Source organism: Apus apus, chromosome 3 (assembly GCF_020740795.1).
Source record: "Apus apus isolate bApuApu2 chromosome 3, bApuApu2.pri.cur, whole genome shotgun sequence".
NCBI lineage: Eukaryota > Metazoa > Chordata > Aves > Apodiformes > Apodidae > Apus > Apus apus.
In genome coordinates this window covers 102,303,592-102,325,261 of record NC_067284.1, presented here as the reverse complement: position 1 = coordinate 102,325,261, position 21,670 = coordinate 102,303,592, and the positions used below count along the sequence as shown (strand labels likewise).

Here is a 21,670-nt window from a genome sequence, read left to right as displayed (position 1 = left end):
CATGCAAGACCACAGATTCCACAGTGCTTCTATATGAACATCTGAATCTGCCACTAAGTTTCCAGGATCGGAAAATACAAACTACCCTAAACATATTTAATATGCTTATTTAATAATTCCACAACTTTGGGTTACGGCTGAAGCATAACAGAAGACATTAATACCTGGTTGTGCTTCGCTAAATGGAGCCCAAAAAGGCCCAGGTCCAGCAAGAGGCCGTTCATTATTCCCTCCGCTGGGATGGCGGTTGTGCTTCCTCCATGTATGTGGAGAGGTTGGTGGGGATTGCTGTGGTGAAACAACTGGAGATGTGGACTCCTAATAAAACAAAGGAACCTTTTAGGCTTTTATGTATTTATTTAGTAAAAAACTTATCAAAAACCATTATTTCTAAGAATAACCATCACTGCAGTTAAAGTCTCATTTTAGAGAGTGAAAATCTCAGTACTTATTAAAATAGGGGAAGAGGAGAAGTCACGTACAGTATGACTGGAACTGGACACATTAACTTCAAACAACATGATCTAGTATTTTTTTACCCTGGCATTTTTAAGACAACAGCAATGCCGAATTAAATGACTTTACAATGGAAACTGTATTATAAGACTCACTTTCACTTGTGATTAAAGTTATATTTGAACCCAGGTCTCAAAAAAGGACTTACTGCACAACTTACTATCATACCTAATTTTCATCAAGTGATTCACAATCAGTTACTTTCACTTAAAAAAACAAACCAGAATTAAACACTACAAAAAAAAAGAAAACCACTAGATGGGACATATTTTTTCTTAATATGCAAAAACATAGATGTAATTTTTTCAAACAATTATGCCATTTAGGATATACTTCTCTGCTGTACAAATTACAAGCTAGTTTTGCCCTGATGTTAAGGCTCATGTTTCCCTTTAATCCCATATTGCACTATACACTCCTTGAAGAGGCAGGCAAACAGAGAATCACATGTGCAATTCTAGCTGGAATCATGAGATTATCCCATTTCAAATGAAAGACAATGAGAAATAATTTCTATTGTACAAAGTAAAGTATTTACATAGAAAGTAATTTCCTCCCTATATCTAGATCTTAAGAGTGCCACTTGCAGGCTGGAAGCTAGAACCAAGGTTGAATGGCTAACTCGCTTAGCAAAGTGCAACAGGTGCTTAGAGAACCATTATGGTGCATCACTGAAATTAAAAAGCTTTCGCTCCCACCCGCTTTTATACAAGCCATCTTTCATCAAACAAGTTTTGAAGGATGTTTGAATTTTTACACAAAATACAATGAACAAACCTAGGGAAAGCTATGCTTGGTCACAGACACTATTCATTTACTTCAAGTACTCTTACCCTGGTAAGTCAGATGCTCCAGAAAGACACAGAAGAAAACCTGACACAGATAAAACTATGACAGCCTACCCACAGGAAATCACTCACTACTTCCAGTATCTGCATGTGAACATTAAAACTCTTGACATATAACTAAGCTGACAACTATCACTATTCAGCAAGGTTCCATCTAACATTTGGCCTTATGCTCAAGGCATAGGAAGAAATTGTAAATAGGATCATCAACTTCAATTCCTTTAAATGTTTACATATGGTTCACAAAATTCTGTAAAGCATGTAATAATGGTAATCAAGGTAATCAGAAGTACAAGCATAATAAATAATTAACTTTGTTCTCAATGTTCTAGACAATGTTATATCAGAATTTTGAACATTTACATATAGATTTGTCACAATTGATTTGTATCTTCAGCTTACAGACTCCAAAATTATTAAACAGCAAAAGCATGTCACTAACTTGGATGTCAATAAGCTTCTGCAAGAGGCACAAGCCACACCTTTAGCTTTATCATCATTACAAGACACACATCCCAAAAACAGTTTAAACCAAATTTCACTCTTATATTCCACTTACGGCATTAATCGATCCAGCTTACTAGAAGTTTAGAAGAGCTAAACTCCTTAATTATTTTTTAAAAATGTATGCGTGTGTATATATACATATATACACACAAATATTTGTGTCTCTCTGTGTGTATATATCCATATATAATTTAAAAATTGCTTAGCCAAAATACTGATGACGCAATGTGCGTGTGAAGAAGGAAGATGCAAGCCAGGAAAGACTGGAGAGGAGGCAGGACTGTAGAATCCCTGACTTACCAGGAAAACACAATTAGTAGGATTTTATTGTAACTAATTACCTACAGGTTCATCCACCCCTTATATACAGGTTATCATGAACTACGTGTCTGTCTTTGCAGTGGGTCAGAAGTTGTCATGTAAAACAACATACTTTGTTGTACCAAGTTTCCACTTGCATTTTGCACTAAGCTTCACACTTTAGTAATTGGAGGCAACATGTTCATTAGAGCCACCTCTATTCCTCAGCTGCAACAAACACTGAGAAATTGAAAGTGTTTTCATAGTGTAGGTTGCAGGTAAAGAAGCAGGCTCATTCACTTTCACCTGTCTGATCTATTAATAAAATAAACTTATTCTGAAAGCCAGAAATATCCAGGATAAAGTTTTCTAAAAGTATTACAGTACAGAATCTAACTTAATTGCTCTTCAAAATCATAATGTAACAACTAAACAGTTTGCCTATTCTGGGTTACTGATAACTCAGCAATTTTTAATGTCACCAATTTTAACAGAAGTTACCCACTTAATCTCCTTGGGAACTTTGACAATTTTACTCACCATCTACATACTCTAGTTGATGTATCATTTATTAAACCACCTACTATTACAATCTTATTTTGATAAACTATGTTAGCGCTTTCAATGCAATTGTATTTAAAAATTTAAAACACTAGCTTTTAATTACTCTCCAAACAAGCCTCAATAAAAATCACAACAATTACAACTTTCTGGGTTTTACCATCTTAAGACATGTTTTTTTCCTCTTCAAATTATTCCAGAAAACATAAATAAAAGCTTATTCACATAAACCATTAATAACCATTTTACATGTTCATGTTAAATCAAACTGCTGAGTGCATTCTTCTCAATAACTAATTAAGAAATTAAGGTTCTAGCTAAGAGGCAAAAGTTAAGTAGCCCATCTGAAATAAAATAAATAAATAAATAGATTCACATTTTAAGAAGTTATAAAAAAGCATGATTTTTGTCAAACTGGAATTCCAAAACCAAGACACTATGAAGGACCCCAAACTTGGACTTGATTGTAGACTGACCAGCAGTTACTAAAATAGCATGTTAATTTTAAAAGTTGATATAATATACATGGCTCTAAAAGTAAAATTATAGTGAAGACAGGAAACAAACTAGTGTAAGGCAACACAATACTGCACTAAAGCAACTCTGGAAGAATCCCGACCAAGGGCATTGCAAGCATATGAGTCAAATCAGATTAAAAACCTTTTCCTGGATCTCACACCTCAGGCCAGAAGAAAGCCTCCTAAGGAGAATTCCAGAGACAATGAAGCCAGACAGAATTTGAAGGGTAGCTCTAAGGGTGTTGGGGTCTAGGTCCTGATACCACACAGCCTGCGTAAGAGTCAGGGAACAGATCCATCATGAAGATTATGCTAGAGATGGTAATTGCATTGTAGAACCCATGTTTTTTAACCAATTAGCATTTGTTCTGAAGAACAAAACATACCAAAGGTCAATGTGAACTTCTCCACACGCAGCACTACACATTTTTAGAAAAGGGGGTGAGTGATTCAGTCAATTATAAACTTGTTATTCTGACCTCAACAGTGTGAAAGGTTTTAGGCTAAATTTTGAAGAAAATAATAAACACAGACAAATGGAAAAGGGATCAATCACAGCATGGGAAACTTAAGTTGGCTGATATTATTTTTGTGATTTTCTAGACAAAGGTACTGCATTATATTTAACCTGAATTTCAGCATAACTTCAGTGGGATTGCGATAAGAGATAGAAAAAGTTGAAATGATCAAATTTGGAAGGCTACAGGTGCCAAATTTGACCTGTCCCCTCCTAAGGCCGCACTGATGTGGCAACAAATCAATATAACCTAGAGTGCCAGTATTATACTTGAAAGCACACATAGGTAAATGAGCACCTTTTATTTTCACCTGTTATACCAAGGATTTGTTACATACATTTTTTTCAGCTGTTGGAGCCTCAACGTCTATTGAAACTAGCTACCTACCTTTCTTGAAAAAGGTGACAAGCCAGGTGAAAGTATCCTAAAGCAGTACCTGATCAAGAACTGGATCACACTTTAAAGACACTGGAAAAAAGTTTGTGGGTTTTTTTGTTGTTTTGTTTGTTTTGTTTTTGGTTTTTTTTGTTTTAACAAAAAAGCATAAAAGATGCAGGGGCAATATCTAAGACTGATACTGAGAACACTTAATCACTTCTAAGCTACTTTCAGAAGATGAAAAATACTTCCTAATTTCAGCATTGCTGCTTCTTCTAAGAAAATGCTTAAAGTACACTTTTTTTAAAAAGGAGTAAGACAATAGAGCCAAAAAAGCTTTCATCTACAATGACAGCTCCTTACTCTACTAGGAGGATTGCTTTTAAAAATACCACAAGAGCTCAACAGAATCTAGATTCTCAAGATTGGCCTAAATTAATATTTTTAGTAGCATAGCTACTGCCAAGGCATAGACGTATGTATATACACAGGGGTTAACATACCTATGTCAACAAAAGTGCTTGTATACATACATATAGGTCACATTATCAGCAGAAGTGTTCCAATCTACTAAGCCTTAGCAGAGAGAGTTGTGGTTGTTCATCCTGGAGAAAAGAAAGCTCCAGGGAGACCTTAAAGCACCTTCCAGTACCTGAAGGGGCTACAGGAAAGCTGGAGAGGGACTTTTGAAAAGGGCACGGAGTGATGGGTTGAGGGGGAAGTTTTAAGCTGCAAGAAGGCAGATTGAGATGGGATCTTCAGAAGAAATTCATCACTGTGCAGGTGGTAAAACACTGGAAAAGTGTTGCCCAGGGAAGTTGTGGATGCTCCATCCCCAGAAGTGTTCAAGGGCAGCTTGGAGGTTGGATGGGGCTTTGAGCAATGTGTTCCAGTGGAAGGTGTCCCTGCCCATGGTAGGGGAGGTAGAACTAGATGAGCTTTAAGGTACCTACCAACACATGATTCCATGATTCTATTATTTAGGAAGAAGAAATTATGCCAGCAGAAAAACAAAACAAAACATTTTCCCCAGAAGTTTTATCTCCACTAGGATGTGCAGTCAACATGATGTCTAGCGAGTAAAGGCATCTTTTACTATTGGGCTTGACTCCTAGAATCAGTTGTGCCATTTCCATGACAGCTGGGCATTGACTTCAGACATCTTCTGTTAATACTGACAATATCAAAAAGATACAAACTTCTGGTCAGTGCTGTATTTACATAATACTTAGCCACTATAAACCAAAAATGCCACCACAAAAATGGCCAGAGATAGGAAAAGGATGTTTCTGAACTTAGCTCATGCTCACTTTAAAAAGTGAGCTCGTCTATAGTTACTCTTTAGAAACACAACCTGATTGACATTTCCTGACACCCTGCCTTCAAGTGCAGCTAATTGAGGGGAACTGCCAAAATATTACATTCATAAAGAAATAGTTTTAGTTAGGACATTTCAGTAGACAATACTCTAAGATAAATTATTTTACATAAATTATTATTATGCGTGAAAACTTTCACCAATACAGAAAGCTGCATAGATTTTAAACATGAAGCTTAAGGTAACTTATGATTTCATACAAAAAATATTTCAGCCAAAGTATTTTATGAAATCAATATATATTGATATATATTGTCATATATATTACCAAAGCCAGTAAACTGTTTAAGAAAAAAAAGTAAAATCAAAATGCAAACTCACTAATGGAGTATCTAACAACCACACAACAAGCTATAAAAGCAAAATAGTCCATCTTGACATTTGATTTCCTTCAGAAAGATTGTGCTCTACTTCTCAAACTTCAGCTCTTCTCATCCTCATCATTGAAAGAGGTGGCATACAATGAGGACTTGCTATCTGAACTTCTTTCTACATTTTACAAATCTGAGCAGTATCTCCAGGTGAAGACAACTGGATCAGCAATTTCTACAAAAAACACAGCTAAAACTGTAGCTGTCTTGGAAAATAACCCAATTAGAGTATTTATATAGTTAAATACTGGTTCAAGCCCCTTTCTCAGCCTAAGGGGATTGAAATTCTCAGCTTGTTTCTAACATGGTGTCCAAATCAATAAATATTAGACTGGGACAAGAAAGCTGCTTGAATGGATTAATTGTGCAGTCAGAAATGTATAATCAGCCATGGAAAACGCAGTTTTACAATAGGGTGCAAAACCAGACAGTAATTCCCTGATGTTCTAGACCATGAATACAGCTTAAAATTGCTCTGCTCAATGCTGTGCTGTCTGTTACATTTGTTCCAAGTCTGCTCTCTGTGTCATTTCTCCCAAAAGACTTACACACAGTTTCTTTTATTCTGATGATCACATACAGACTTGAGCAAAAGAGATACCAAGCTGCTTCTATCAGTCAAGATGGAGAAATGCAAGGTGGATGCTTATACACCTTTGTGAATATGTGGCAGTTTTATCCAGAACCTGAAGACCTCAAACACCCAGTCTTTTTTGTTATTTTAAAGTTACACAGACTCCTGCATATTACATCTGTTCACTAAAACTTAACACCATGATTATGGACATACAAAGCACAAATTCAATCAAACTAAACCCCAGTCATCAGATCAAGGTGAGCTCGGATTGTTGATTTCTTCATCAAGCACTTGGGAGCTCTCTCAAATACACACAACCACACTAGATGACAAAAAGCTGTTTTCAGATCTACTGCCAGTCCTCCTTTCATTACAGTCCCCATCTCCAGCTGGGAAGAAAGGAAGTGGTAGTATTTAGGGAAAGCTTCTGCTAATCTGCTTTTTCTTTATATTGGATCACTCTGGGAGAGTATCTCAGAGAGATTAATACATGTTTACAAGTGATTCCTTGATTCCTCATGAGTGTAGGGGACTTGATTTCAAGTTCTTGAGTTTTTACAAAACAAGGCTAGAAAAGAGCATACAATGGGGAAGAAAAAAGGTCATTTAGCAGTTATGCACAGACACATATACAGCCAGCAAAATTTACTATTTGCACTCAGTGTTCTTGCTTGTAGAAAAGAATCAGAAAAAAAATATACAACTTTCCACATGGAAAGAGTGTAAAGTCCATAAAACCCAAGAAATTAGGAGAAGGCATAGAATCGTAAATCTTTATCGTTTTAATTTACACAGATACTCTGTAGCTGAAGATGAAAGAAACAGTGAGCCAAAAGGAAAAAAAAGTTTTTTTCATTATTAGAACACAGTATGTCTTATTTCTGGTTCTCACTGTTTCTACTTCACAATTAAATAGCTGAATAAAATGTAAGGCAGAGAAAAGTAACTGTGAGACTTTTTTTTTTCCTAAATAAAGTATTTCAGATTTAAAGGTATTGGGGCATGTTGAAGGCCTAGAAATCATGTCTTCCATGGCATTCACTACCACTGTTCCAATGAACAGGAAAGCCAGCATCAACTATCTAATAAAGGAGACACTAATATAATAATGATTAAAACTTAATATTTGTTATCACATCTTAAACACTGATTTTCTTTTCTGTCTCAGTCCTTTCTGTTACTACCAATATTTTAAACAGTGATTGTAGGACTCCATAAAGAGTGTCTCCTACATGCAAGTATTTCAGAAGCATCTATGGTGTTCTTGTATAATATGCTTTTTTTAAGAAACTATATAAAAAGCAGTAAAGTTTCAAAGCCCTATGCAGCAAAGTAGTGGTTAAGAGTCCTATTTGATCTATAAGATAATTTACCTGTTGATCAGTTGATGTACGTTGCTGAACTGCATCATGGCTCACGGAGCCTTTTTTGACTTGTACCCTGCCAGGTGGAGGAGGAATCACACCTGAATATGAAGCTGGGTTATCGGCATCTGAAGAATACAAAGCTGTGTGTCTTGATTCTTGTTCATTCTTTGACACAACAAATCTGGGAAGAGGGAGGTCCTTTACTGTTAAAAAAAACAAAGCAGGCCATTTACTATACAGAAGCACAATGCTTAAAAATAAAAAATGCATTTCTATTTTCTAGTTAAAATTTCACACATGCCTCAATTACTTAAACACTGAGACAGCTGCTATAGCCAAGCAACATCTGCCAGTTGGAAAAAAGCAAATATTCTTTCTGCATTATACTTCATTATTCTGCTACCCAAGTTCTGGTTTTGGTATACAAAGAGAACTTCACATAGCTCCATAACAGTTCTGCACTACTACTTTGTACTAAATGCAGAAGCAATCAGATAATCTAGATTTAGCTAATCTTTTCTTATTTTTGCCAACATTTAATTACTGAAGCATGATTTTCACACTTTCAAAACACATGCATAAAATTAAGTCTTCATACAGAACAGCTCATCAGCAAGACAAATACTGAAACACTGCAGTACATTCAGTATCATCTTCTAGTGAGCTGATGTGATGTTTATACTCAAAACAGAAAATATAATCTAGTCTTATTGCAGAAACTGCAACTATTACCTTAAACACATCTGTGTACACTTTTCTACAATCAAAACTAAATTAGCTGTTTTACTGCAGTACAACTGGGAACATTCCAATATCACCTCACTTTGTTACAAACACCTATAAATCAGAGTTTCTACCAAATGCTAGAAGAGCCTTAGTTTGATGTGCCATGATTCAGAGTAGTCTGATATAAAAATGAGGCTATGAAAGTCTTCAGTTTTTCTCTGCAAGATTTCTACCATTTTTCTGAATCCCAACCACAACTTTCTTACTGGTCCACCGTGACTAAAAATAAACTGTCAGTGTGCTGTATAGCTTACTTGGAAATTATTCTCCCAACACAAAACAGATTTCCAAGCACACCTCAAATTTGATTTCTCTTGTTCACTGCTTACATTGATTACTTTTGGTAGTGAAAATGAAGCAGTGGTACTAACAACTGACTTAAAATAGGAGATGAAGTGGCATACAATCTATTACATAAAACATCTTTATGTTTATGTTTTACATTTATTACATTAACATTAAACTGAATTGTATTTGAAGACTGTAATTTGAATCCATAGTCCTGAACAACCACAGACACCTTTATGAGCTCCTCCGATATTACAGAAAAACACTCTGAAACTCTTGATTTAAGTCTGTCACTAAGCACAAGTCAACATGCTAAACAGCTTTCAACACAGGGAAGAAGCATGCAACACAGCCTCTGCTAAATATTGTTTACCCATCACATGGAAATACTGTTAGAACAATTCCTGATGCCTTCATAATTTCTAGATGCCCATTTTCACATTAGCCTTGCATCCCATGCAGCACTAGGAAAGTTATTCACCTAGCTAAACAGTGCACTACAACCAGGCAAAAGGTGAAAAAGTGATTGTATGCAAGTGAAAATTTGTATGCTTGCAAAACAGGGGATAATACAGACACCAGAACATCCAACTGACACGGGAAGTCTATGCAATCACTTGTTCCAACATGAGGTTTTGGCCTCTAGCAGTACTCACAAAATAATGTAGTGGGGCCTAGAAGGAACATATACTGTTTTATTTTAAAACAAGACTAGATAGGCTTGTTCTCCTGTACTAAGTTTCTACATGGCCAACTGAAATCTCCCAATCTTACTTGTCTCATCTTTTCCCCATGACAGCAGAAATAAACTCATTTTAACACTACGTTTTTACCATTTAGAAAATCCTCAATTATAAATGTGACAGCTGTTATGAATGGAATTAAAACTTGATGTTGAGTAAATCCAGAAAGTTCTCTACTTTTTATAGGCTTGTTAACATTTTCTTCCACCAGAAAAACCCACAAAACACCTGTATTCCATACTTAGGAAATAGATACTGGTTGTTAATTTCTCAATGTTTCACTTCCTGGAAGGAAATTTTCTGGGACAGCAAAGATCAACAGATTTAGAGGCTTGTAGTATAATAACCAAAGCCAGTATTTTTACTACCTTGCACACATGAGTAATCAAAACAGCACATAGCAAAGAATCACCTAGATTACACTTGTACTCAAAATTTGACTGTAGTCTCTACTCAGCAACTCATATAAAGCAAGCTTCATGTTTACTTAAGGGAAACACAGTGAACAAAAAAACAAAAGAAACATGGAGAGAGAAAATGTCCAGATAAGAGAGAGAATAACACTAAGACAATAATGGAATAAAACATGCATAGAATGCAGAGCTAAAAAGTAGATGGCCTAAAATAAAAGTTTTAAATGTTTTACTTTGAAGACAGAAAGAGTATACGATTTAGTTTGGGGTGGCTCTAACAGTTCCTCTTCAAGACCTCTTGGAGATGGACTGTGGGCAGAACCCAGATGTCCAGGCTGCTGAACCCCAGTTTTCAAAGGAAGGTAACCCAAGCTTTCAATCATGTTATGAGTCTTCAGCCTGCCAAATTTTAGCTGTTTAGTAGCTGCTACAACATTCAAATCATCCTAGGAGCAGGAACTTCATAGACAGGTCTGCAACCAAGGCAACAGACAACCAAAGCTAAAAACAGTTAGGATAAAAATAAATGTTCTGTCAATTGCATTTGTTTTATTTAGGAGATTTGGAACTAGTTACAGAGACTTATTCCTAGAAATCTAGAAGCCATTGTATGTATTTCTAATATTGTCATCAATCAAGGAAATGTATTCTATTATAAAGTTCCAATGGCTGCTAATTTTACAGCAAAGTATTTTGTATTTTGGAATTAATTCTGTGCCTTCATTTCAATTTCTTCCATCAAATGTCTTCCAAATCTTTATTTTCCTTAATAGAAAAGCTCATTCCAGTTGAGGTATCTTGAATTAAAATATAACCAAGCATACAAAAACCCTGGAAACAGCTACATACACAGGAATTTGATGGAAAACCCCACAATTGTTATATCAGGTCCCAGTTCTACCGGATATTAAGAGTCTAAGGTCCCTTTTCCAGCCTTCTGATTCTAGGGCATGCTGCTACAACTTCCTGAGGCTTTAGATTTGGGAACACTGATCAGGAAAATGAGGGAAATGGTTTAGAAACAGACGGTGGCTTATGAGCAGAAAAGAATTTGAATACCAATAAAACACTGACTGAAATAACGCACTTTTAAAAAAAAAGCTACAAAACCCATGAAAACAGTTTATACTGCTTGTACAAGCCTAGAAGAAATGTAACTGTAAGAGTATGCATAATGATACCTTTCTTATTTATAGCTTTTTCAAACACTTCAGTCCTATCAGTGGCATTCAGTGCACCCTCAGCAAGTTTGCTGATGACACCAAACTGTGTGATGAGGTTGACATGCTGGTAGGAAGGGATGCCATCCAGAGGGACCCTGACAGGCTAGAGAAGTGGGTTTGTGCAAACTGCGTGAAGTTCAGCTAGGCCAAGTGCAACGTCCTGCACTTGGGTCAGGGCAATCCCAAGCACAAACACAGGCTGGGGGGAAAATGGATCAAAAACAGTCCACAGAAGAAGGACTTGGGAATGATGGTGCACAAGAAGCTCAACACGAGGCAGCAATGTCCATTTACAGCCCAGAAAGCCAACTGTGTCCTGGGCTGCATCAAAAGAAGCATGGCCAGCAGGGCCAGGGAGGTGATTGTCCCTCTTCACTTGGTTCTCTTGAGACCCTACCTGGAGTACTGTGTCCAGTTCTGGAGCCCCCAACATAAGGAGGACATGGAGCTCCTGGAAAGAGTCCAGAGAAGGGCCACGAATATGATCAGAGGGCTGGAGCACCTCTCCTACCAGGACAGGTTGAGAGAACTGGGGTTGTTCAGCCTGGAGAAGAGAAGGCTCCAGGGAGACCTTATAGTGGCCTTCCAGTATCTGAAGGGGGCCTACAGGAAAGCCAGGGAGGGACTTTTTATAAGGGCTTGTAGTGAGAGGACAAGAGGTAATGGATCAAAACCAGAAGAAGGTAGATTTAGGTTTTAGACATTAGGAAGAAATTCTTTAGTGTGAGGGTGGTGAGACACCAGCACAGGTTGAACAGGGAAGTTGTGGAAGCCCCATCTCTGAAGTGTTCAAGACTAGGTTGAATGGGGCCCTGAGCAACCTGATCTAGTGGCAGGTGTCCCAGCCCAAGGCAGTTGGGGTTGGAACTTAGTCTTCTTAACTACTCTGTTTAATCTATATCCCTTAGACACAAAAACTCCTAAGCTTTCTTTTAATTACCAGCATATATAAATTATATCGCAACATGTATTCTACAGATACAAAACTTACCAGGAAAGTCACCTTATATGCAAAGCTGTGCTCCAAAGATTGTTGTGAATTGTGAATTATGCTGCAAAGGGCTATGGTAGCTTAAAACTCACTAATTCATTTTCCTACGTCTCTTTTCATCTCACAGAGCAACATTGACATGGATCCACTTACATCACTCAGAAGGCTAAAGCAGAGCCTCGTATCAAAGCTTCTGCTGTTCTGAACGGTCTTCCTAGAGTCTTTCCCCTGTTTCTATTTCACTACCTATTATCACAGCTGACCTCTGATAAGTGGGGCAAACCAAATATCTTTTACAGTCCACATTTTTCACTAGAAAAATCTTAAACCATTAATCTTCATATCTGCGTTAAGAAGGAAGAAAACTGTCATGTGTAGAGGAATGTGACTTTAGAAAAGATTACCTCTTATTTGTTGCAGTCAAGTCTTCATAAACTCAGCAACTACAAAACTCTACGAATTTCCTCCCAACTCACATTAGTCCTATTAGTACTTTATTCAGAGTATGATACAGTGTATGAACACAAGTTCTCACATTAGTAATCTATAAAATCAACTTGTACCTACACAATAGGCAGTAATAGTTTTTCATTTACCCCATGAACAATACTTAATGAGTAAGAGTAAGGTATTCCACCTCATATTTACTGTGTAGTATGAATACCCTCCCCAATAGTCTATTTGCAATTTTTTAAGTTCGCAACATGCTTAAAAAGAAATACCAAACTAATTTACAAAGTTACTCTACAAGAACCTGCGAGCCCAGCACAGTAATTCCACCTGGCAACTCAATTCCCGCCCCGTCCTGGATTTACCTGTATTTAAACTTTCCACTCTTAGAGGGAGACCAGATTGGGCCACAGCAACAAGTTTCAAAGCAATGTAAAATTGACTTCTTCCAAAATAGCCAAGTCTTGTTGCACCACAGAGCTCCATAATCTGAAACAAAACACACAGTTACTCGTACAAAGTCACTCAAAACATGAAATGCTCTGCAGAGGCCATTTCATACATTTTAAGAGCAGCACACCTTGCATTAAATGATCTCAGCTTCCTATAGACAATCTTTCAGTAACAACTTCATATGCAATCTCTAAACATTATGTGACATGAGTCACAGCATGTGATTCCTCATGACCAGCAAAAGCATCAAGTCTGAAACTCAAGCTTCTCCCAATTATCCACCTTTTCTTTCACCTAGGCTTTAGAAGATGCACAGAGTTGATGAGAGAGCATGCAAGAGAGGGTAGCTGGGGTCATGTTCCTTTAAAAACTACAAATAAACCGCCCTCCCAAAAAACACCAGAAAGCACATAATAAACAACCTATGTCACTACTAGCTAGTCCATTAGCACCTATATTGTGTTTTCAATCACAATGACAGAAAAGCAGAAACATTCAGCATTTTTAGTACTGTATTGTCAGATGTAATCCAGAAACACAAAATCAGGATTTTGAAATAATTCTTAGGCAAAATTGAACAGCGTTACTGATCAAGTTAGAGATGGTCTGCCCTCAAATTCCCCCCTGAAGAACTTCAGTGAACAAGGTTAGAATTTACAAAAAGGTAAAAAAACTTGACAACAGCAAATGATACCTTCCAGCCTTTTATGATACAGGCTTGCTATAGCTCAGCTTTTAACTTACAAAACAAGCCTCTAAAGCATTCATTTCAAACACAAAGAAGTATCTGCACATATGCATGGATTTCAGCACTGAGATGAAATGCAGAACTTCAGGTTCAACAAAAAATGCCACAGATGCTATTTCAATTAAGAAATACAACAAAGAATTGGTGTTATTTTATTCCCTTTTCTTCCCCCAGCATTCTATGTAACAGAAAGGTGATTATTTCTTCGTTATGAATTTTAATAAATTTTGGTCCATCCAGACAGCAAGCCATGTCTTCAAACGCAATGACTGCCCACCCCTTCACATCACAGACCTAAAAACTTACAAGTAGGTTTGCACTGTCAGCGTCAGGTCACTGCTAAGATACTAAGCATTAAACATCCCAAATCAGGCTCTCCAAGCTACAGTGTCTTTGTATCTACGTAGCTGTCTCATCTAGACTGTAATGTTCCAAATGAAACATAAAGATGCTCTTTTTCCTAACTACTGGGATGGACTTAACTGGGCTTAGAAAAAGCTGTCCTGAAAGAACTTACCAGCTTTCAGAGGAGACAGTTCCAAAAAGCAGAGGAGCTCTGCTTGCTAGCAAGTTCCAAAAGTAAAAGTCAACTACATTTTCACATAGCAGCAGTTGAACAACATGAGTTATCCCATATGCTTCAGCACTGCTGAAACAGGAAACTGACTTTGGTAATTTTGCACAATCAGAACAACAGGCAGGTTTATGAACTACAGCTGAGCTAGATATAGCTCAACAAAGAGCTGCTTGGGTATTTCCCTACATGTACGAGAATCCTGGGACCTCAGGAAAATAAGCTGTCACCCAAAAGGTGCGGGAAGTTGACAAACACTTAGTTCCAAAAAAGTCCCAAGGGGATCAGAAGGTCTAGGACTGTCCAAGCAGCTCAAATACTTCTGGACAGAAGCTAGCTGCATTAAGCCACTTGGCTACACCTGCACTACATGTCCCACATTGTCCTACAGTACTTGTGTTAACTTTATTTTCCCATTATACTACTTCTGTAGCATGATGTCTGGACATTTTTTAAAGTTCATTAACTAAAAGAAAATACAGTTGAATGCAATACATTAGTTTCAATAGGTTGGTTGATCTACAAAAACTGTCATGAGGAAAGAAGTGAGTCTAGACTGACAGGTGACAATTCAAACCATAAAAAATTGAGGCATCAAGACCTAAAATAAATTGCCTGTTCCCAACCTAATGCCAAAAATAACTACACTAAATTTAAATAACTGGCAGAATGAAAGCAGTGGAAACTAAAGAGACAGCTAACAATGGAAACTAGTGAGACAGCAAGAACAATTCCTTTTTTAAAAGCACTGTATCCTGAAAGACTGTTGAACATCTATGTACTTTGTTACACCTAACACAGAAAAAGCTTGTGGATCTAGTGGCCAAGCACTGACAGATGAGTAACTGAGCAGACTCTGGAAAAGCTTCTTATGAAAGTAGTGACATAGGCATTTGGAGCCTATGGAATCATTAGACACTAATGGCTTTGGGCAATTTCAAAGCCAGTACTGGACTAGAAATTATCTTATTTGGAGGTAGTTAGTAATACCAGATTGAAAAAACTTCAGTTAAAAACTGAATTATTAAGCTACCATGGCAGATAAGTATTAGAAAGTAAAGTCCAGCATGGATTCAAAGTAAATAGATATAAATATAGAAAAATATGCCAGATGTTAGGTAACAACAAAAGGAAAAAGCTAGGGACACTCAGAAAAACCACCCCAATGCTCTTCTACTGCTGTGTAAGTAGCTGTCAAGTCCACCCATAGGTAGCTTAAGAAGTCCTCTGTTTCAAACAAAGAATAACCCAATCAGAAACATAACTGAAGATTGAGCTAAAATAATTAAATGCAAGGATCTAGTGGAGACTCCTCTGTTGACTGACAGCACGCTTGAACACACTCAAAACAGCGTACTCATAATCTCCCTGAAGGAGGATTTAAACATTCAACAGGTAATAATCTATGGACTGACAGGGGTTGGTGAGGAATAATAATACAAATATAAGCACGGGATTGGTTCTCTCAGATTTATCTTTAGTGCTTTCATCTTCTTAGGAAGAGAGACAATAACGAATTTCCTTTAACTCTTCAAGGAATGCAGAGCCATCTTCAAGACAAAATGCTCCATGACTGTTTTCATCTCCTTAGATATGAAGATCCTGAGGTCACAGTACTGTAATTAACTGGATTAAGGCCAACAAATCTGTGAAGCTCCAGAATAGCTGGAAGCTGTTGATACAAAAGAAAAATAAAACCTCAGTGCATTAGCTGTAAATTATGAAACTGCACACTCAGTCATCATACTATAAAGAAGTAACAGCAGCATCAACAACATCAGGAGTTGGCACAGCTCAGACACACATAAAAAGCAATCTGTTGACTAAGGGCACCACTTTAAACACATACCTTCTAGAACTCTTACAAGTTTCAAATAAGAGATCCTTGAACTTGGAAAGGTTTGTGAACCGAAAAAACAAGACTTGAGAACCTTTAGAAATTCCAGATGAAGTGGAATTAATCACATACCTAACAAATGGAGTGAAACACACTTTCTAGAATTCAGAAAACCTCTCTGGGAGAGTCTTCCAGAATATCACAGAGCCCCTGTCCCCAGGTTCTTCTACAAGGCAAATCAAGCTCATTATCTGTAAACATTTCCTCAGCCTCTCCTCATACGACTTATTCTCTAGACCCTTCACCAGCTCGGTTGCCCTTCTCTGAACATGCTCCGACATCTCAGTCTTTCTTGTAGTGAGGGGCCCATAACCGCACACAGTTCTCGAGGTGCAGCCTCACCGGTGCCAAGGACGGGGGCATGATCACTTCGCTACTCCTCCTGGCCATGCTGTTCCTGATGTAGGCCAGAATGCTGTCAGCCTTCTTGGCCACCTGGGCACACTGCTGGCTCATGTTCAGCTGGCTCTCCACCAGCACCCTCAAGTCCTTTTCTGCCACTCTTCACTTCAGCAACTCTGCCCCAAGCCTGTAGCATTGCCTGTGGTTGTTGTGACCAAATACAGGATTCAGCACCTGGCCTTGTTGAACCTCATACAATTGTCCTCAAAACTGAGCCCTAGGGAACATGACTGGTGACCGTCTACCAACTGGATTTAACTCCATTTACTACAACTCTCTGGGCCTGGCGATCCAGCCAGTGTTTTACCCAATCAAGAGTGCACCTGTCTATGCCAAGTGCTGCCAGCTTCTCCAGAATGCTGTGGGAGAGGGTGTCAAAGGCTTTACTAAAGTCTAGACAGACAAATGTGCACAGCCTTTCTGTCATCCACTAGGCGAGTCAACTGGTCATGGAAGGAAATCTATTACTTCAATGGTAAACTAATAAATGAAGCAACATGCATGCCACCTGCATCGCAAAGATAAAAATATTTCATTTGCTTGGAGAGAGTTACTAAAGTACCTACAGTTCCATACCAGAAGGTGGTAAGAGGGAAGACTTCAAGTCAACTTTTGAAGGCTCGAAGTTACGAGACACATTGTGTATGCTGACAGAAGAAGTGAGTGAACAAACTCAAAGGACCTTTTGTATCACCTGACCTGAACTGGAGCAGCAACAAGTCTATCCACCAAAGAAACCTCCCGAAAAGTCAAAATTAAACCAAATAAAAAAAACAGCCAACCAAAAAAAAAAAATCACATATTGATACAAATAAAGAATGAAGAAGTGGGACTCAGAATATACATTTTGGTCCTGATTTCATTAACACATTTTTAATTTGAGGCATTCTAGTATCCTACTGTAAAACTTGGTAGGAATTTTCATGTTTGTATCGCTGGTCTAAGTTTTTTGTTTTGTGGTGGTTTTTTTTATTTGTTTGTTTTTTTAACTAGTAGTGCAAAGAAAGACTACATAGTTGAGCTTAGAAAGGTCCTCTAGAGATCATTTACTCCCCTGCTGCTGTTTGAAGCAGGCTCAGCTACAAGAGGTTGCTTAGGACTGTGCCCAGTTGGACTTTTAACGTATCCAAGGAGGGACACTAAAACCTCTGAGCAACCTTTTCCAGTGTTTGAACACCCTTACAGTAGGAAGTTTTCTCTTATATTTAAATGAAACAATCACCAGAGACAGTATCTTATAAACCATGGACCAGAGGTACAAAATGAGTTTTCATATTCATTTTACAATATCTGACACAAACTTGAGCTAAACCAGACCAAAGGAATATACTTGTGCTTCAGCATTTAGTACATAACTTTTGAGTTTTACCTTGCACACTGACAAAAACCTTTTAATGAAAAGCAAGAAATAAAAAGTTAATTACTTATGTCAGATTATAAAGCTAAAAAATGAAAAACAAAAACCTGCATTCAGTTATAGTTTAATATAAAATGTGACTATAATTACAGATGGACTTTGATTCACAGCTTAAAATGAAAAATATAATCATGTCAACAATGTTATTTCTGTATCCCATATGCAGCAATTAACCAGTGAGAATTCTAAAGCTCTCTGCAAACTTAAACAGGTATAACAGGATGCTTTACAAACTAAAAATTTATTGGAATATTGCCTCAAACTGGGTACTAGAATATACTATCCTACAAAGGTGCTCTCCTTAAGTCACATGGTCCACTCACCTCAGCTACCAATAAAAATAAACAATTTATCTACAATGCAATGTAATTTGGAGATGTATAAATGAAGTTTAAAAAATTACTCCTAATCATTGCTTTTGTAGCATAAAAAACCTGACCACTGCTACATACCAAAGACCTATGAAAACCTCCTTTGTGGTTTTTTTCTAGATTGAATCAATTTCTTTCTTCACAATTCAATCCCTTCTAATCTTGTTATTCTGCAAGCACTGTTCAATTTATCAAATCCCGTCACTTCATTTATCTCAGGCTGTCTCACTAATTGCCTGACAGAGTTTTCTAACTACAGTCTCTCACCTATCATCAACTGGACAAAGCAATACTGATTTGTTTTTCAGCAAGAATTTTTATTTTTTCTTCAGAAAAATCTCACTTGGCAGGTAGCTTCTCAGATACAACAGCTGACAACACTGCATAGCAGGAACAAAACAGAGAACTGACAAAGATACTTCTTTTGATGAGTTATTTTTAACCAAGTCAAGTCTCTGACCTAGTTCTCGGCAAGGCTCCACAAACACTGGCACATGATGGCACACAAGAAAAAAAATTGGACAGGACAAAAAATATGCCACTAAAAGACACAGTCCAAGTATTGCTCTGAATTCTGTGTCAGCACTATTAGCAGTATATGACAAACCTTAAACAGTCTTAAACCTGTCAGAAGACTATTTGCAAAATGCACTTATGAAAAAGAGTGAATTAAATATAGCAATTCTTGGTAAGTATGAAGTGTTCATATGCTAAGCAGCAAGTATAATATTACCTCTAATACATACATTCATCGTATTAGGTACTTAAGAAGTATAGTAGTAAATATACTTAATTAGTTGATACTAAGAATTCCCAGGCAGAGGGTATATTGGGACATTGCTGTACTTTCTTGCATAACAAACAGTAAGGTCTTCCTTTTAAGTCTTACTGACTGTTCCATGAAGATGGATCTCATTCAATGCTACAAACCTGGCTTCAGAACACAAGCCTTCAAAGAAATAAAACAAATAATATTGAAGGACTTCCAAGACGACACACACTCTCTGACAATGTAGTGTCTCCCACTGTCTGAGTCTCTCCTAATACTTCTCCACCCTTGATTTTCACACTGCACATACCCACAGTGGAAGTAGACGGCTAAAACACCAATAGGAAGAAAACACTACTCAAAATCTCTGGCAATTAATTCTCTATAGATACTAAGAACTAAACTTTCTCATTCTACAGGTAATTTTGGGTTCAAACATACATATGTTTCAATCAAATGAAATTTCAGAATTAATCACATCAGAAAGAAAGTTAATTAGCTGATCAAAAAATGACCTGGTATTTTAAGCCCCAGAGGAATGATCTTGTCCCTGTACTTTGGGATCTGTTTTACAAGGATATGCCCTCCCTAAGTAAGGATTTGCAAATTTAGAGTCATTACTTCAGTCAGTTAATTGAAAAGCAGCAGACAAAAAGCACTGATATTTCAAAACTCTGATTTATGACAGATGCATATAATAAATATATATATCTTAACAAGTAAATATGTTGAACACCACTTAAAAAACCAACACAGAATTTTCACCTACTGTAGGACTTTCTGAAACAGTTATTTTTTAGGTTATTCCTGACCAATACATTCCAAAAGTGGTCTGCAGCACCAGCTATTGCTCCTGGGAGCACATATGCTCATGGTGGATTAGCCTCACTTATCAAAGACATCTACTATTGCAATAGCTTTGATTTTCTATTTGCAATCAAAGTTAGTGGTCTTGCTAACAGCTCCTGCAGAAGCTGTTATGAGCCATCCATGTGACTCTTACCTGTAGTGCCTCTTACGCAGAGCTCTACAGCTCTCCGGGTCAGTGGTTCTCTTGATTTGGTAGTACACAGTAACCACTGCCAATCAACTCACAAAGATGAAGGGGCAGATGCATCACATATGCAATTCAAAAAAAGTTCAAGATACTGATTTAGAGGGGACATTTCTCTAAGATTTAGAGCCACAGACTGTCCTACTCAACTGTAAGTCCAACAAATTATTGCTAAACACCCTTAAAAAGAGGACAGAATAAATAAGCATATTTATTTCTGACATGTTCAATGGCACCAACAAAAGAAAGTCCAGACAGACAGACAGATAACACTCACTTTAGAAAGCAACTAGTATCCTCTCAAGTAAAAAGTCATAACTGGAAGACCTCTAGGCTCTTTGCTTGCATTAAGATTCTCTCTACTGCTCTTCTTCTGGCAGAGTAGGTGCTCATGAGGAAGGTACCTTACAAGCAGCAATGGTAATAAAACAGCAAGAAGAACTGGAAATATGTTCTGAAGCAGCAAAAGACAGCCTGAGGAACTACATGAGCTATTTTTAACTCTTGGTGCATAAAAAGAGGTTCTTTTAGAAAGATATTCCACATACACATTCTCTTCTTCCTATGCAATTTTACATTGCTGCTGAACCTAAATAGCTACTCCCTACTCTGCTCTCAGCTGCACAGTTTCTCTCTCCTGAGCACTAACTGTTGCACATCTATCTGGTCACACAGTAGGACTACTCTACCCAGTAAGCCAGCAAAAAGTTGCTGTGCTGGTTATCTGCTCTTTTATTAAAGTGAACCTGCCTTCTGTACAATTAATGAACACTTCAGCAGCTACAAGATGCATGGGAACAGCGCCTGGCAGCAATAGCTTGTTCATTTGAGTCTAAACTTCTTGTAAGGCTGTAGCTCAAAAAAAGTAGTGCTTTGCATTTAGGAGGAACAGAAAAGGTTGAGGTAACTGAGGAGCACTCACAACTCTAACTTCTTTGCCTTGCTCAAAGAAACCTGAATTAGGAGGGAAAGATATATACACATAACATGCTGGTAAGAGCTGCCCTCAAAACAAGGGTGTCTCCTCTCCATCCAGGTGGTGCCATGAAGAGTTCTAGCAATAGGAGATGAAGAAACACACTCTAGTAAGAATTTGAGACTCCAGGATGATTCTGTAACACCCAAGTGATTGTTTTTTCTGGAACAAACAGTAGCCAAAGTATCCATACAAGCACAAAGAACACATCTAGCTCCAACAGGTAAAGATATTTTACAGCAATTATTTATTTTATCAAATTAATACTCCAATAAT

General features: G+C 37.4%; 1 protein-coding gene across 12 annotated transcripts in view; it reads right to left on the bottom strand.

Moving 5' to 3' along the window:
- Positions 1-21,670, bottom strand: part of REPS1 (RALBP1 associated Eps domain containing 1) — a 65,451-nt gene that overhangs the window by 35,690 nt on the left and 8,091 nt on the right. For all 12 annotated transcript variants that reach the window (XM_051615872.1, XM_051615874.1, XM_051615873.1 and 9 more), the window contains exons 2-4: positions 13,099-13,222; positions 7,846-8,042; positions 165-318 (exon numbers count right to left, since the gene is read on the bottom strand). In XM_051615872.1, the coding sequence (XP_051471832.1) occupies positions 165-318; positions 7,846-8,042; positions 13,099-13,222 (475 nt within the window). The remainder of the gene's footprint in view (positions 1-164; positions 319-7,845; positions 8,043-13,098; positions 13,223-21,670) is intronic.